The sequence below is a fragment of the Chrysoperla carnea genome, chromosome 2 (genome assembly GCF_905475395.1).
Source record: "Chrysoperla carnea chromosome 2, inChrCarn1.1, whole genome shotgun sequence".
In the NCBI taxonomy this organism is placed as follows: domain Eukaryota; kingdom Metazoa; phylum Arthropoda; class Insecta; order Neuroptera; family Chrysopidae; genus Chrysoperla; species Chrysoperla carnea.
In genome coordinates this window covers 31831029-31850126 of record NC_058338.1, presented here as the reverse complement: position 1 = coordinate 31850126, position 19098 = coordinate 31831029, and the positions used below count along the sequence as shown (strand labels likewise).

The 19098-nt window shown below is 27.6% G+C and overlaps 2 protein-coding genes across 3 annotated transcripts in view; one reads left to right on the top strand and one right to left on the bottom strand.

The window, feature by feature from the left end:
• The first annotated feature begins 8459 nt into the window (after nt 1-8459).
• LOC123292628 lies at nt 8460-10429 on the top strand. Its single transcript, XM_044873341.1, has 5 exons — nt 8460-8536; nt 9108-9180; nt 9481-9570; nt 9680-10070; nt 10146-10429. The coding sequence occupies exons 1-5, from the start codon at nt 8490-8492 to the stop codon at nt 10427-10429; spliced, it is 885 nt and encodes a 294-aa protein (XP_044729276.1). The 5' UTR covers nt 8460-8489.
• Nucleotides 10430-15814: 5385 nt separating this feature from the next.
• Nucleotides 15815-19098, bottom strand: part of LOC123293570 (protein spinster) — a 94605-nt gene continuing 91321 nt past the window's right edge. Inside the window, exons 9-10 of one of the 2 annotated variants that reach the window (XM_044874435.1) lie at nt 18414-18449; nt 15815-16018 (exon numbers count right to left, since the gene is read on the bottom strand). In XM_044874435.1, the coding sequence (XP_044730370.1) occupies nt 15936-16018; nt 18414-18449 (119 nt within the window). In that variant the 3' untranslated portion in view covers nt 15815-15935. The remainder of the gene's footprint in view (nt 16019-18413; nt 18450-19098) is intronic. The other variant, XM_044874434.1, reaches the window with a different exon arrangement.

Below are 19098 nucleotides of genomic sequence, written 5' to 3'. Positions count from 1 at the left end.
GTTGATATTTTACAGTTTGGGTTTTATATTGATAAAACATATTTCTCAAAATAAATTTCCTTATACAGAGTGGCGTTAAATGAAAGTTACCGTTTTTAAATATGTTTGCTACACGTTTTCATAATTAATACAAATAATTTTCATTATAAATTTTCATACTGCACTTTTTATGTCGGTAAATAATCGTTATTGTTTCAAATTAGAAAATTTTTTAGTTACGGTTTGAAAATTTAACAAAAGTGTTCCAAGAAAAATGAATCAAATCAGGATAATAACGACAATAATTATTATAACGTTATGATATCAAGCTAGATATGATTTGCCGGACCAGTGTTCTTCTATCTAAGCTATCCAGTTATACCTTTACTCCCAATTCATTCATTTTTTTTGTGCCGTGCTTTTACAGGTGGGTACTTTGAATTGTTTGCAACCTTTATACATACCTATTGGACAAAAAAATATGAATTATTATTTTAATGTAGATAAAAATGCCGCCCTAAGTTTCTTCAACTAGTTTTGCTATAATAAAATACATAGAGGTACAATTTGAACTGAAGAGAAAAATTCCACGCAAATCTTTTTATCGAAGTTAAAATTAAATTAAAAGCGTATGAATCTAGGTTTTTAAATTATACGTTTGGTTGAGAATATGTTTGTGAAATTGATGAACATTTTTCGTCATGTCTAAAATCAAGTTAACATGTACGCAAAAATAAATATAAATTCCAACAAGATGGTTTATTGTTAATTTTAATTACCTATTGTTTATCATAAATAAAATTCGCAATTTGCGATTAAGATTTCGAAAATTGATTCAAAACCAAAGAGCTGTATAGACATAGAAAATGCAATATGTGATATGTGAATCCCTGACCGCAGTGAGAGAGGGACAGAAATTTTAGGCGTATGAGAGAGACAAAAACAGCTAGACGCGCCTAGTTTATCTGTCTCTCTCTACTGCGATCAACAGTTTGGGTGGCAATTATGCAGATCTATGGTATTATCTCTATTCGTTGTTTTAAAATTATCGAAGTTTTCTTTGTAAAATACTGAAAGTAAATGTTTAAAAAAATTAAATATCTTATAAATCCATAACGTTCACTTTTGATACTTTGTATTAAATTTATTTGGAAAATCCAGAATAAAATTTGAAACTCATTAAAAATAATTAAACACGTATGTTTTTATCACCGATCTTTGACATTCACTATCGTTATCAATTAAAAATGATATTATGGTAGATTTCAACAATATTTCAGATATGTAGGGGAAGGAAGGTGTCCTAAAACGATGCTCACAAGAAAAAATGTAATTTATAGCCAAAGGTTATAATAGTCCACGTTATATATTCGAGATATAGTTAACGAAATTTAGCCGCCCTCAAAATTTTTTTTCGGGTTAATTAATTATAAATCTTAATTTAATCTATGGTTTAGTTAGTAGTATTTATAAGAAAGTATATATTGTGTTTTATAAAGAAGTGTTCCAAAATTAACGCAAGAAGCTCGAATCAGACGTTGATCTTGGGACACTCTTTATTATTATTATATAAAAGTGATCGAATTTTACTTATTTTATATAAAAACTTTAATCAAAAAAGAAGAATATCTGTTAATTTGTTTTATGAAAATATACAATATATTTTATTTTTCATGAAAATTTAAAACATTTTGTTCGTATGTTATAAATAAATAAAAATCGTTATATATTTTAAATTTTGTTTTATTTTTTAAATTTTCTATCCTATTTTTTCTTTCAGAATAAAATTATCAATTAATTAATTATTTAGTAAAAGTAAGTATTAAGATAATTATATATCTATACATAAGCCAGGTGGCTGAGTGGATACAGCACTATCCTACGAAACCAAGGTACGCTGGTTCGTATCCTGATGTGGAAATATTTTTACTTTTAAATAAATTTTTCCTTTTGTTTAAATTTTCCACTCTTTTTATAGTTAAAATTATCTATATAACTCGCCCTCTTGCCATAAATAATGTCAATTATACATATGTCATAAATTACTATTCTGTCAGGGGGTGGGAATTAAAATAATCATAAATATATCTATCTCACTCTTTAAAATCATATTCTCCTAAAGAGACTAAAATTTGAAATTTTTTAGCAGAAGATTTTGCATGTTCTCCTATTACAAAATCTTATAAAATATCATTTAACAAGAATAAATTTTTGATTTTGATGATTTTGATTTCATTTAAATAAAGTTGAAAACTCAAACCCTGTTTTTATTTTATTTTTCCCCATCTCTCTGTAGCTATACAATATTATTTCAGTTAAAAATAGGTGAGTATTTCGAACTTCACGATAGGTAAGTATTTCAAACTTCGTTTGCCATTTTTTTTTTTGTAATAATACTACTCAAAATTTTCCAAAAATGAGTTTTACTTTTTGTTATAATTTAAGAAAGTCGAAAATATGAATATAATTATTTATTAATACGAATAACAGAGCCCTAATGGTATAATGGTTAGCGTATCTGACTTCGAATAAATAGTCCCTTGGTTCGAAACTAGGTGAGGACATATATTAAAAAAAAGTTCATTAAATCTTTTAAGCAAAATCTGATTTTTATTTTCATTTTTTTTCAAATTTCCACCACAGCATGTTTGCCTAGTAAATGATGAAAAAATTAGTTTTTTTTCGTTCAAAAACTTCAATTTTTTTCACATTTCTACTAGGAGAACATCAAGGACGGACGGAATAAGTAGTACCTGATAGCAAGGTAATTGTTGTCACCTCGTAAGTCAGAAAGTTAGTGGTCTACACACCCGTGTTTGGTGAGTGTGACCTCTAGTGGGCAGACCAATAACTTTCTGCCAAAATAAAATTTTAGACTTTCGGGGTGAAAACACTTACTCACTTTTCTCCTTATCAGGAACTACTAATTCCCACTTATGTTCTCCTAGTACAAATGTTGAAAAAATTGAAAATTTTTTCGAAATTATATTATTTTTTGAATATAAAAAAAATTAAACTGACCAAAATTATTTATATTAGCTGACCAATTATCAGCGAATGCTTCCCGATCGCGCATAAGTGGAGTTTTTTCAATCTTTAATAAAAAATTTTCTGATGCTGACCAATTAATGAGACCAACTGACCTTTTATGACCAATTTCTGACCTTTCAGATGGTATAATTGGTCAATCGAAATTCCGCACATGAGGTGCTAAGATCGCGGAGCTATCAAGCCATTTTTGTACATATTTTTAATATTTTGTAACAGGAGAATATGATTTTAAAGAATGATATATTTATGATATTTTAAAGTCCCAACTCCTGACAGAAGAGTGATTTATGACATATGTATAATTGACGTTATATATGGCAAGAGGGCGGGTTATATAGATAATTTTAACTAGAGTGGAAAATTTAAACAATAGAAAAAATTCATTTATTTAAATCTAAAAATATTAACCACACCCGGATACGAACCAACGTACCTTGGTTTCACAGGCAAGTGCTGTATCCACACAGCTACCTCGCTTATGTATGACAATATTATTATATTAATACTTACCTTTACTAAATAATCAATTAATTGATAATTTTGTTCTGAAAGTAAAAATAGGATAGAAAATTTAAAAAATTAAACAATATTTAAAATATATAAAGATTTTTATTTATTTACAACATACAAACAAAAATGTTTTAAATTTTCATGAAAAATCATATTGTATATTTTCATAAAACAATTGCTAATAATAAACGAACAATCAATAATTCCTTAAAATACATACATTGATTAAGGAAGTAAAAAGTGGAAATCAATAGTATGGGGAGGGGGAGCTAACTTAATGACAAATAATAGTTTAATAAATAATAAAAAAACAACGATCGAACCAATAATATTAATGATCAAACAATGAAGAATAAACGACGAACAATGGATTAAAAAAGATTTATAATTAATTAAGCTGAAACAAAATTTTCTGGTTGGGCCAAATTACGTTAGCTTCGAGATATATATATATAACGTGGAAATATTTTTGGTTTCTTTATTCAAATGTTGTAATATTGGCATGCCAATTTCTTTTGATTTTTTCTAATCTTTTTAATATTTAATATTTCTCAAATGGGATCGTTTTACCGGCCTTGTAAGATCAGGTGGTAAAATGATCGAATTACGTTTTTTACCAAACAGTTCACATAAAATATTAAGTGTTTTTTGGAATTAGAAGCCAGATTAAGTTAAGTCTCCACAAAGCTCAGAAACGTTTATCTTTTTCAGGAAAAAAATAAAGTTAAAGAAATTTTTCGTAATTGTTTAATTTTTTTTAAAAAATATTTTTATTAAATCAATTCAATTAATTACACTTTAAAAATCACATCCATGTTTCCTAGGATAATATCTGGTTCCAATAGGGCAATCCATAACACTTACTTTCCAGCTACCACAATTTAAAAATTTCGTTGAATTTTGAGGATGTGGAAATATCCCATTAGCAGCGGGGCATTTCGGGTCCATAACAACGGGAACAATGGGTTCTCTACGTCTTTGCTTATGGCATGGCGAAAACATACAAGTCTGTGTACTCTAAAATAAAAAAAATTTTAATCAATACAATATGCTCAAACTTTCTATATTACTAATAACCAAAACATTTTCATTCAAGCCATCAAATCTTGGGTTAGGATTACGATAGGTCTTACCAAAGATATTGTAATAGTAGGTCTTACATAGACAAATTAATAGACAGTTAGATATGCCTAGTCGGAATACATACGGCAAAAATTCGTGTGAGATGGCGTCGGGATTATAACCAGTCGTAAATATCTCCCATCTGATATTTTGTACCAAGGCTCGATTGTCTACCCCCAATCAGACGAAACTATAAACCTCCAAAATTAAGACTAATATAAGGAATTTTGATTGACAAATTTGTTGCGCACAGAAATTTCGACCCCTTATCCTGAATCAGTGGAGAGATTAAATTTAAACCCATGAAAATTATTTAATTTCATTACGGGCACCGCACGATAGCTTACTTGTATTTGGTAAGTATGGAATGTGGTTTTGTATACTAGTTTACAAAGAGAATCGCCCTTGCATGGCTAAATACAAGATAAATATTACACAATAAAAATACTTTTTTTTACTTACTTGTAAACTTATATTTATTCCACAAATTAAAATTATTACACATAATACTATCCCAATCGAATTCATCTTTCTTTGAAATTTACTGATTAAGCCTTGTTTGCACTAAATGTTCAAAATTCAAAACGGCTGTGTAATTATTATATTACCTGCACCTATAGATATTTTATAATTAATAAACATGTAAAAGATTAAATAAGAAATTTCTTTATACTGAGTGGCGCAAAATAAAGACAATAATAAAATTATTGAATATAGGTAATAATATACCAGTTGTCCTAGACCACTCGTACATCCCCTCTAAAATAAAATAAAATCATTGAATGTGAAACTTGAAATCTCTGTTAAATAACTCAAGTAAGCTGGATCGATTGAACATATTTTCAGTTGGAACTGGTAATGGCTTATTCAGACTCGTTCTCGTAAATGCAAGAGATAGAGACAACATATCAGACAACGAATTGCGATTTTATGTTTTAAGTGTTCGTGTTCTATCCAAAACATTTTTCTAATCCAAAAGCCGTTCAATTGAAGCATTTTGACCTTTATGAAACACTACCATGAGGTCAACATTGAGTATAGGTATCTCCTATGGTAAATGACGTCTCTTTAGGCCGTTTTCCATCACAATTAATCAAAGTTATGAGTACATATATTATGCGATGTTGTCGAAACAATAATTTTTTTTAAATTAATAACAGTCTCATGGTATGATTGTTGTATTCCAACTCATGTTTACTAATTTAATTATTTTTACCTCAATTTGTATTGATTAATAATCATCTAAGATACGAATTAAGATCGACCTTCATCCAGTTACTGGTGGAACAGTACCGCAGTTACAACTGTTGTGGTCCGTAGGTGGATTTTTCGTGGACCCCCTTAAGCAGCTGTTTTTTTCAGCCGTCATTTGTTTGGTGGAGGCAACTAGGCGGTCGCCTAGGCTGCTTAATTGTTAAATAAGTCACTGTTGTAAATATCAATTGTCCCAGCAGTAGTTTTTCTAAAAAAATATGATCAAGACTGACTTGCTTGTCTTCTTTTATTAAAATTTGTCCCAGGTTTAATAAACCACCCCGTATATAATGAAGAAAGTTTATAATAATTTGTTAAAGATTTTGAAAGGTCACTTGTTGATTCTATTCACAGATTGGAATAAATTAATGTTTCTTCATTGTAAACCAAGAGCCATAGTTGCCAAATTTTCTTCGTATGCTGGATTTCTTGAATTAGCAGTTTAGTACCTACCTACCTATATTTTGATAAGATATAGGCTTTACGAATTACGCTATTTTTTCGTTTTAAGAAATACAACTGTTTAAAGAATGTTTCGCATCTTCAAGATGACCATTGTCCATGTTACTTTAAATTGTCATCACGATATTCAATTCTTAATATTTAATAATTAACTAATATATAAAGCTGAAGAGTTTGCTTGCTTATTTCATTGAACGCGCTAATCTCAGGTATTGTACATTCGTTCAATATTGTTCGCCTCCTTACCTTGTGTTAATATGGTTGATGCTAGTAAACAATTATCCAAATAAGAAGCTTAATGGAATACTTATTTTATTAAGTCTATAAACAAATTGATTTTTATCGTTAAAAATTGAATTTTATTTATTAATGATCTTGCTTGATATTGCACGGGTTTAATTTAAATCCGGTTAATTTCTAACTGTATTATTTTAAAGAGTTTTTATAAAACAATAAAACAAAAAATAATGAGACTATGAAGGTCTTATAAACAATAGTTGTAGAAAATTTTACTTACTATTTCTTCGATCTCGGAAATTTTAAACAATGACGTATTTACGGTGATTAAAAAAATAATTAAAATAAAATTAGACATTTAAATATAACAAAATTAAAGGAAGAAAGTAGCCTTCATCCTTTCTTGACATACAATTGTATAAAGCATAAATTAATAAATTGTGATTGAAAGTCAAATTAGCGTGAAAATAAAATAATACTAATAATGATTTATGTAGTATTAAAACTGTTTTTCAATTTTTGATAGGTATTTGTTTATTACAGAATTAAAATAAGCGTAACTTCGCAGAAATATTTATAACTTCACAAGTCGTAAAATAAATTTGGCAAATTTTTAATATTCTTTGTTGTTGGCAAATAATATCTTATTGTTTGTTATTGGGATTAATCGCCACCTTATGCATTTGATAAAATAAATAATTCAAAAATTCAAAAACCCCAAATGCGTTTAATAAAGGAAAAAATTGAGATTTCAGAAAAATCAATCCTTTTTACGTTTTCCTGCAAATTTTTGCAATTTACTCAAAATCTATTCATTTTAAATAAAAAATACCAGTTCAAAATTGTCGAGCATAAAATTGATTTTCCGATTTATAATTTTCGCCTCTAGAGCGTGCCCAAAAACCAAACTTAAATATACCTCGTATAATGTTAATAAATAAAACTCAAACAATCAAATTTATGCACATGCAAATCGAAAAATAATTCTTTTTGATAATAAATGATGAAAAATTCCATAAACTTGAAAACAGAAATGTATATCGATTGGTAGCGTGTTGTGAACTCGCCCACGAGGGATTCTGATCCAAAACATATCTATAAATAAAAAAAGTCTGGAGCGGGGCTACACTAGACTCAACTATACACACAGCTATCCATTGAAAAATTAAATGTCACAAAATACTTTAAATATTTTTATCAAAATACTTTAAACTTTTAAAGGAGGAAGAAATTTAGTTCCTGTGTACCTACTTATCATTCGAATTTAAATACTTGCATTTTCCGGTTACGTGCGTTTCTCACGCATCAAAAAACCGTCTGACTTATTCGTGCACGCACCAGCTGTGGAAAAATAAAAATAATTATGTCTAAAATCAAAAAGCACTTCAATAAACAAATATACAACCAAATACCTTTTTCACTTTATGTGGCATTGCAACGCATACCGGGTACAGCTAGTTTTCTATTGGTCAACATACTTTTATTTTTGATATCCATAAAAATTTTATTTAAACTTTGGTTTATATTGGCCAATTGACCAATAGAAAAGATTATAAAAAAAATGAGAAAGGTAGATGACATATCTGGGTATATCGTCTTATGGATGGATTTGCTACCTCTGGCACTAGTTCTGTTCTACACTCAATAAATAAGTACAAAAGCTTTAATATATATAAAGAGTTACCAAATACTTTGGGTGTTCAATTGATTTTAAAGAGCGTTCAGCTAGTCATAAATACAATAATAGTTATACATTAAATTTTCATTCTTTTATTTTAAAAATTGTTAATTGATTTATTACCATCAACAAATTTGCTACTATAAATTAGAATTGTTTCATTGATGTGAAATTATAGTTGTTAAGGTGCGATTTTATGTGCTTTATCAAAAATTATGAGATAACAGTATATTCATATTTTAAGTAAGTATATTTTATTTTCCTAATAAAAAAATAATATGCTCAATTTTAATTCAACATGTTTAGAATCGTTAAATATTTAATATATTTTAAATTTTTTCATTACGCGTTCGAAGTTGAGTCTAAAAAGCTTCGTAGCGACTTTAATAAACGAAGGTCAAAATGAATCTCTATTCGTAGAATAGAGATGTATGAATGTCTGTTACGGTTTCACGTAAAAACTACGGGACAGATTTTCTTGAAACTTCACAGTATTATAGCTTATACATCAGAATAGGACATAGGCTATGATTTATCTTGCTATGATAACGGCGACTAGAGATATAACGATAAAACACGAATTTATTTTTACAATACGAAGATAATTTAAACCATTATAGTCCAAGTCCAAAGGATGATATTTGTCTTTAAAATTGACATTGTTTATATGTCGTGTGTTATGAATGGGGGATAAGTATGAGGAAGGGCAGTGAAGCTGAAACGCGACAGTCTATGGTTTTAAAAATAAAATTGCGCAGCGAAGTCGGTGAGTGACTGATAGTAATTAAATAAATCAAATTGGATATTGTTTCAGGAAATTTGATATATCGAAAATGACCTCAAAAAGAATTTCTCCGGTAGCCTTCAAAATATATTTTTTGATTTCTGTAAGTAATAAAATTTTTTATATCAGAATTATACGGTTTTCTTTTATAAATGTGCTCTCAAGTAGTACGAACTTTATCCTACTGCAAAATAAATAAATAGTTTCTATTTAAATTCTGCACAACTTTTCTTTGGGTTCATATGCTTATCTTCACATGTCTTTTTCTACATAGCATCGAAACATCCATTCAAAACAAGAGTTCAAAACTCATTATCAAATTTTCGGGTGTAAAACATTACCTTTATTTTTTTACTAAGTATATGAAGTTGAAATTCTCTATCTATTTTGAAATGATTTTTAGATATCTACAATAATATTGGGCTCAGTTGTCACAAGTAATGAAATTGATTTAAATCGAAGACTTAACCGGGATATGTATCCACAACTATGGGTACGTACATTATACTATGTATTTAGTTATCTGATTAAATTAAAAAAATGGATTTAATATATTCTAAATTATACAAATTTGAAGTAAAGAACATTTTTTCAATCCGTAGGATCAAAATAATAATTTTGTGTCTCCATTTGCATCTCTTCAACCAAAATATATCCCAGACGGTGTTCAACCAGAGTTTCGGAATCATCTACCAGTTACAGAACCAAATTATATCCCTGAAGTTACCCGACCACCGTTTATTCCGAATTTTAATCAATTAACTTATATTCCTGATTTTTCTTCACCGAACAATAAAAAAATATCGGAATACTTAAAAAAACTTCCGAAGACTGGTTATATTAGACCATGGTTTACTCCGGAAGTTGCAAAGCCAAAAACTTATAATGAGGTTATGCAACGAAAAATTTTGGGTCTAATGATGGGTACAGCTTCTGAAAAAGCATTACATCAAATGCATTTACACAATCCAGGAATATTAAATACTCTTGCAGGTAAAAAAATAAAATTTTACCTTATTAGTATTACCAAAGTAGACTGTGTTACTACGTTCATTTATTATATTTTAGGAAAAATTATTCCATTAAATGAAAATTCACTGAATAAAACCGATACTGGTAGAAGGACAATGTATGCGCCAATTATTCATAATACAATCGTTAATGAAAATAAAAACGAAAATCTAAATGAAAACATCCACGACAGTCCACATATGACACCATATTTACTGCCAGCTGATCCAAATTTTCCATTGTTGACTCATTTATTAGAAAGTGTTATTAAAAATAGTAAAAACCCTGAACTTGCTGAGCACTCTGGACATAAACCTATAAGAATATGTTTTGAATTATAATAAGTGTTTTATTTAAGTATTTATAATAACATTTAAGTTTATTTAATAAAATTTTTATTTAATTCAGCCGTCTAGTTTCCTCTTTTTACGTACCTTTTTAGAGATTAATAAAAAAAGGGTAAAAGAAAATTAACGATATTGGCGACACTTCCTAGACGAAATCGATCTTACTTATTTTCTAGAAAAGATTTCATAAATAAGAAATGAACATTTTGTAAGTATTTATTTTACGTCTTTTCAATTACAATCTTACAAATATTTTAAATAGTAATTAATTTTCGAGTGTTTTTTTCTTACAAACGTACAATCAATATTATATTAATTTAATAATAATTATTATTAATAGAACTTTAAATAACATTGTCAACAAATATAATTTACAAAGCTGTTCAATACATGGGTTTTCCACATCAAAAGGAATAAAATTATAAAGCAATTAAATTCAATTTCCATTGCCACTTACAGATATTGTGTGCCTGTATCTTCAAACTAAAATCTAATTATCCGATAATGTTGATTTGAGTATATATATATATATGTATTTTTTTTAAACAATATTAATGCACAGTGCCATTACGAATAAATCGAGGAGCCATAACTAAATTTTTCATTCCCTAAAACTTTTTAGGATCGCGCCTATTATAATTTATTTTTACAACATTGTACGTGTATATACTTTCACTTTCAGTTTCAGACTTCTATTCCTCGCGTAATGTATCACTTGACAACAACTTATGTTCTTCATTTTTTTTCGATCAAAAAAGGTAAATCTGACCCCCTAACAGTGTGTGATATGGACTAATTAGGAAGATGACGTGCTTATTCTGCTTTACTGAAAAAGTGCTAACCGGTAGCTTAGATTAAAACTCAAACTGGGTTTCAGCAGGTGTCAAATAAAGAGAAGGCTATACTAAGAAATTGTAGCAAAATATTGTTAAAATGCACGAATGGCGGACTGTTTAATAAAAATAGCCCACTCTTTGAATTGTCTAATCATTTCATAGACCACTGCTGTGTTTTTTAAGCCAGCTTACGACTGTTATATTGACTGTTAAACGTCATTTTCCCAATAGACGTATACACATTTGAAATAAGTATATTTTTAACAATAAAAATGTTATTTTTTTAATGTGACTAATATTTTACAATTATATATCCCTTTTAATGTATGAAATGATTGTTTTGATACACCCACTTTATATGAAATTACAATAATAATACAAAAATCTACGTTCCTAATATCAAAATAATTTACAATAAAATATGATTATAATAAAATGTCTTCTCAGTTATAATTTTTTTTTAATAATCGTCTTCGTCGTCATCATTGTCTGTTAAATAATCTGAAAACAGATATAATTTGATTAAATAATATTATTTCCAATTTTTAATACTACAGAATCTTCTTATAAATCTTTATAAATTATTGAAGTTGCTTGTTTGACAATAATGAAAACATCTAAATATAAAAGGTCTGTTCCTAAATACAAACCGGCATGCTATCCATCACGGTTTCTATTTATCATAATCAAACTCACCGAACGAAAAAAATGTGCATGAACAATTTTATTACGTGACAGTTTGACACCATACAATATTTATGTAAGAATTATACATTTACACATTTAGTTCGGAACGGTTTATGGTAAAAAGATGAGAAAAAATAATTTAATTGATGTAAAATTAATAAGATTTTGATACCAATTACCTAGCTTAATTCCCTTCATTAAAACATGAAATAAAATAACAAAGTTAATTGTTTAAATACTCCGTGTAAATTAAGTGATATATCATTACTTTTCTTAGCTGAAGTTGGTTTATTATTTAATCTTCTCATTTTCTCTTTGGCTATTAAGTTGGTGGGCCAACATGCCAAAATGGTAAGATTGTAATATTCTTAGACATTGCATAGAGTATATCCACGACCGGAGTTGAAGCTATTTGTTATTATAGGCTTTATGGATCCATTTCTTCCTGAAGGTAGAGAAACTAAATGTTTTTTAGATTACTCTCGTATCAGACCGTCAACAGATACCCGCAGCTTATTTTTTGAGCTCAGGTATACTCTATAGAAACTATTTCCATTTTTAACGGAATCCATGGTCATACTGTAAATAATGATTTTTGTTTTCATTATTGCCTCATACACACAACTAAATTTCAAATAATTATCGAATTACAAAAAAATTTGCAGTTAAAATAGTTTAAATTATTAATAGGAATTTATTTTTGTATATTAAATATTAAAAATAACAATAAAAGATAAATACATAAATCTATATATTTTTATTTCCAATAAATATTTTATTTGTTAAACAATAAAAACAGTCTTTAAAATATGATTTACATTTTTAAAAATTACTTATACGAGATATGTAAATTTTGTTTTTTTATTCAGATTGTAAATATCTTCTTTTGAATTAAACTGAGATATACCAAAGAAGCGGGAAAAATATTTTGAAATTAGAAAAATAATTTGTATAAAGCCACTCTCAGATTAACGTAATTAAACGTGAAACTATGTATAGCAGTTCAACCGAAGCTCCAAACAAAAGAGGAGCAAAGAGGGATTTCAAAACATTCCCATAATTTTATTGATTCAAAGATGGGTACATTTTTATGTAACCATCTTTGGAATTTAAGTTTTATTAGTTGATTAGTTTCGAAAGATTTGAAAATATGAAATCGGTCAATAAATCTCATCAAAGTAAAAGAAAAAGAGAAGCTTGTCAATTATTGGCCGATTCGATCTGTACTAAGCGCTGTCTCCAAATAAATTCGAACACAAAGAAGCACACGAAACCAAAAGGAATCAATGAAAACCAAATCTGGTCAAGAATCGCACCCACGTTCTTTTTAATACTAGGTAAGAACCATACCTCTGAGTCGACATTTAACTATTTGACTATGTTCGCACTGGGCATTTTATTCTATTTACATAATTAAATTTCTTTGTAAACTTGACATCCATTCATCAAATGTAAGAAAGTCTTATGTTTTACAAACGTCAATGATCACCACTACTTTCTTTGTCTGACTTTTAAATAATAAATCTGAACAATGGAGAACATCGATTTTTTGCTTTAATAAAAGCTCATTCATCAAAAATTTGTTTGTATCTCTTTCTAGCAAAACAGAATTGAGCATGGAGTTCTCATGACAAACAAAGTGAGTGATATCACATAATATTCATATTTTCAAACAGAATTTAATTTTCATTTCATTTTTTGTCATCTCTTTTACGATATTTTCACATTTTGTTAGGAAATGCAAGTATTAATTGTAGCAATAGTGATTTCAATTTCTCCACACCCGTTATTATGAACTCATAGTAGAAAAGAAAATTCCTTTACCCTTATCTTAATGTATTTATTAAAACCACCCTTACTATCAATAAATGAACGTCAAATTTAGAAAACAATTTAAATATACAAATTTAATATCTTCATCACCCGGGTGCAATCGTCATTAAATAAGGATGGAGATCGTAAGCTTATTGTGAGTTTAATTAATTGGCACCTGTGATATTTCTGTTTGATACTTTATGGTATAATAGCCAAGTAAAATTTTTTGATTTTATTTTGTTATGTTGATTTAAGCTTAGCACATGCCCTAAATTAAATGAAATACGGAGATTTAATTAACGGCATTTCTATAATATAAAATTTCGAAAATTGCATCTCCAATGAGCAAATGTTTAACATGTTTTAACGCTTCAATTATTTATAATATTTACGAATGTATGAATTATATTAAAAAATAATTATCTAATGTTGAATAACGTATTTATCAAAATTTTGGCAACAAATTTTTTTTTCATCGTTTTTTTTTTAAGGTTTTTATTTTCTATGGTAAAATAACCCAATAATATTAGACAACGTCATAGAACAGGGAAATATTAACGGTTGTACTTCGATAGTAAGATTTTGTTCAGACATATTTTCTAATATTAAGGGGCTAAGAAACATTTGTAATTAATATTATTTCTAATAGTGATTCAATTTTTACAAATTTTAATTCGATATAAAAAGTGTACCGTTTCTGTGTATTAATCGGATTTAACACATGCAACAACATACGAAATGTTAAACTATTATATAACTAAGCAGTAAAATAAATTGGTATTAGTGGGATTATATTAAAAATAATCTGTTTATTTGCATGCGATCCTCATAGCCCATATTCATCAACTTCCCAGGCATTAAATATTCTTTTTTTATAACAAAAATGACTAGCTTAGAAGCTAAATGCGCGCTTTGAATTCAAGAAGTTCTGGAATCACACGGCACTTGAAATTTTATTTTTTATCAATCAAATTTATGAAATTAAATATTCGTAAAAATTAGTTTTGCAGAAAAAATGGAATATTCACAGAAAATATTTCAATTTTAAATAAGTTGATGATTTCTGAATGAATTGTATACTAAAAATACAATTTTTTTAAGTTGAAAAAATGATAGTAATAAAAAATAAATAAATTTTGCAATTGAATATTATAGATTATTAATTGAATATCATATGATATAAATTTTATGTTATATATATAATATAAATTTTAATTTAAAACAGCGACTCGATTATTGTCTACACCGTCTCCTACTAATACCAACTTACATTGTATTACATAATTTGCATATTACAAATGCCTGAGTAAGAACCGGAATGAATAAAGATAATACTCAAAATAAAGCAAGGTACCCACCTCAAGTAGAACTATCTCTAATTTTTCAATAAAAGAAGTAAAAAACCACATCAAAGTTGCTGAAAAAATGTGATGTTCGATATTGGTGATTTGAAACCAACATGAATTCATTCCAGAAAGATAGACGATCCAATAAAGAATTTTATTTGGTCGTAATTTTGCACAAGAATAAAAAAATCACTGTGATCGAATAGTTACGTGTTAATACCATTGACCAATCACGCTACTCGTTAATTTTGGATTCGTTTGGATTTATTTTCGAAACTTAAACTCGTACTACTATGCTACTTTGACTAGGTAGTATATATTTCCATAAGACAAAAAACTATCTTTTTTAAACTAATTGAGTGCAACAAAAATCAATTATGCGTTCAATATGAGTCCCATTTTGGATAATTTTAGATATAACGATTGACCATTAAAATGGCGTTATTCAAAGAACAAAGGCTTTGCCTTTAAAGCCCCAATACTGTTAATAAAACACCGTTTTAATGAAGAAATGATGATAATATACTGTTAAACAAAAAATGTATTTCCTGTATTCTTTAAAATTCCGGTTGTTAACGAGACACTTATATGTTTTGATGTATACGCCCGCTCAAAAAAAGAGCATAGACATTATTTTTCGTATTTAAAAGATAAAAATCACTCCATTAATAACAAATTTTATTTTAAAATACCTATAAATCACACTGCAAAACATTTCAGCACACACATTCACATTGATATTATGTTTAGTTTTTTGCACAGTGTTTATTTTAGTATATTAATTTATATAAAAATTGATTATGAAAAGATTAAAAATCAAGACACTAAATTATGCCTTTGTTCTGTGTCACTGACGTCTTCTGCATACAAATGTGTTGGTTGTTGAATTGATGTGTTTACTGTTAATAAAAATTTCTAATCTATATTAAAAGATTTTTGGAATTTAGCAATCGATATTTTCATTAATTTTACTATTTCCAGAAGATGATAATCGTAAAATGTGAAAATATCGAAATTATTCAAAAGTGTTTTCATAAATTTAATATATCATTCTGGACAGTACACAAGGATATTTACTCATTTTTTAACGTGTAGTTCCAGTTACCTGCATTGATCGATATATTTAATTTACGAATACACTTTAAATAGAACAAATTTTTCGAATTATTTTTGTTTTGTTGTTGAAATAATATGTAAACTCGATTTTGCATGCATTCCGAAATACAAAACAGCATATTGGTCAATAAAGAAACGTACTGGTTGATTGTACTTTTAACGTATGATCCTATCAGCTCATTCTTTACTAGCCAGTTTACTGCTAAGTATTTTGGAGTACAAGCACAATTTATAATAAACTACTTTAATATTTTTTATACAATTCTTACAGAAAAATTTTTACGCGAATATTTAGAAATTTACATCATCAAGAAAAATGTTTATAAATTCTATACAAAATAGTATTTACAAAAATTTACTATCGAAATTTGTTCACTGTCCCAGTAATAAGAGCTAGTTTAATCCTAACCTTCGAGCATTTCTAAATTACTGTACGGTATTGCAATATATAAGATGGTCAGAATTAGGGCGCTACCAAATTCTCGGAAACTATACTGAAATAAACTTATATAAGTATGCCATGAATATCTATCTACTCAAGCATTTCCAAGCACCCAATTTCGCCTACTTAAGTCATTATTTCTCGTATTGATAGAAAACTACTCGTAAATTTTGATAATTCGGTGAAAACTTTACAATAAATAATTTTACCAATTTTTGGATCAATTAGATAATCGAACAAATTGAAATGATACACGTATATTATACACGTCAAAAATGAATACTTAAAAGACAATAAATAAAAATTTGAAAATACTGACGATTTGGTATTTTTATTTAAAGTATATGAGCGGCATAGTTTTCCACATACTTTTTCACTATCATAGGAAAATAAAAGCTCTATAGTACTAATAAATATAAATTTTTCTTCTTAAAGTATTAGAAACCAGAACGCCAAACGATGGAAATATTGAAAGTCGCCTTGTAGTATTTTAGTATTTTTCTGGATATTATTTTGATGTTCATTTTAATTTGATGTAAACGTCTAGAAATAATAAAATTATTTCTATAATAATCCGTTCTTGTTAATTTTATAAATTATTCGTAACGATAAAATTTACTTTTCTCTTAAAACACGACAATATTATTTCAACTTATAATGTTTATCTCACTGCCATAATAGATTAGCTGCTAGGTATATCAATTCGAAAATAATTTAAGTTTTTAATCAATTAAAAAATCGGATTGGTAAATGTAAATTTATCTAATATCAATTTTTAATATCACCTCAGTTTACGCGGATAGTAAGTTAGTATTCAGGTTATTACACCTAATATAGCTGGATAAAAGTTAATTATGAGTTGTACAGAAGGAGTGTCATGAGCAAGCGAATTCAATCGTTTCCGTACGCGGTAAAACATAAAGAGGCATAACAGAACATCTTATGTACCTTGTGTTATAATGGGATAATATTATTAAGAGAACTGAATGAACTGAAATATGATAAATTGCAAAATGTATACCATGAATTATTTTCGAATGCTTATTAATCTGCCCCAACATCTAATCTATTAAATTTAATAATCACACGTCAGTAGATTTCATACTTCTACCCATCATGCTTGTTAATAACTAAACTATTTAATTACACTTTAAAAGCTAAGAACGTATGAACACAAAGTATAAGCATATTCTATCTGAGTTATCTGCTAACTTTTTTGAGCTTGATTACATCGGGCGAGTCTGCCAGCCATTAATGAATTTATCGGTTAGTAGATAATAAGCTCGCCTAATATAAGTAATTAACTAAATGTACATAGATTACATCATGCTTCATGTTTTGTTAGATGAAAAATTTACTAATTATAAACATAAACTAAATGAAATGATTTACTAATAAAAAAATCATGCTCTTGAAAGGTAATGAATTGCAATATCAAGAAACCAATTATATCAAACAAAAATGAGTTTATAATCAATATTTTTTCATGGGTGCTCATAAGTCATAAGAAAAAAATTATTATTCAAAATCGATGTTACTTTAAGACACTAAAAATAATTTTGTTACGATTGTTTTATTTTCAATAATATGTAAAATGATTCCGTTGACATCAGATTATTGTAAAACATTGTAATATAAAACAACTATTGATCCAAGGCTTGGATTCATTTTATCAATTAAGACTAAAACAAAAACTCAAAACTGTTATATTTTGTTATGACACGCGATTAACTCACCTTGATTTTGATTGACACACAAATACATTCGATTTGCTGAAATGTGTAAAAATTAATGATTAAATATTTTACGAATTATTTATATAGCAGGAACTTCATTTTACTTTTTAAATTTTCTTTTATAAAAATATATGAAATCAGTCAAGATAGTACTTGGCTGTTTGGATATGGACATTGGTAAAACATTATGCCGTCTTAAGAGACTGTCGTATTTAAGATTGACTTTCATACTTCTGATAACCGGATGAAAAAAATTTTTTGAATGAAATTTTATTGATTGATAAACCAGTCTATGATATCTTGTCTCTCAAAAAGTGTTCAAGGCTATTTTAAATTAAATTAATTTTAATCGATTTTTTTTTTTCAAAACGGTTTTTTGTGGGTAAGCCTATAACATTCATTTCGTAATTAAATTATCTTCCTTCTGATACCAATTTCGATTGGTTATTGTAGTTACCTATATTGACTTACCTGTTCAACGATATGAACAGATCCACATCGATTTGTGAATGTGCCCCCATTTTGATGTTTTGTTCTAGCATGACATGTATTATGGACAAATGACTATGAATATTCTAGATAGCAAAAATTACTTACACTTAGCACCTGTTAACTTTTTTCTGAGTGAATATTTGAAGACAAAAGTCCACGCTAATAATCATTAAATCATAAATAATCTGAAAAT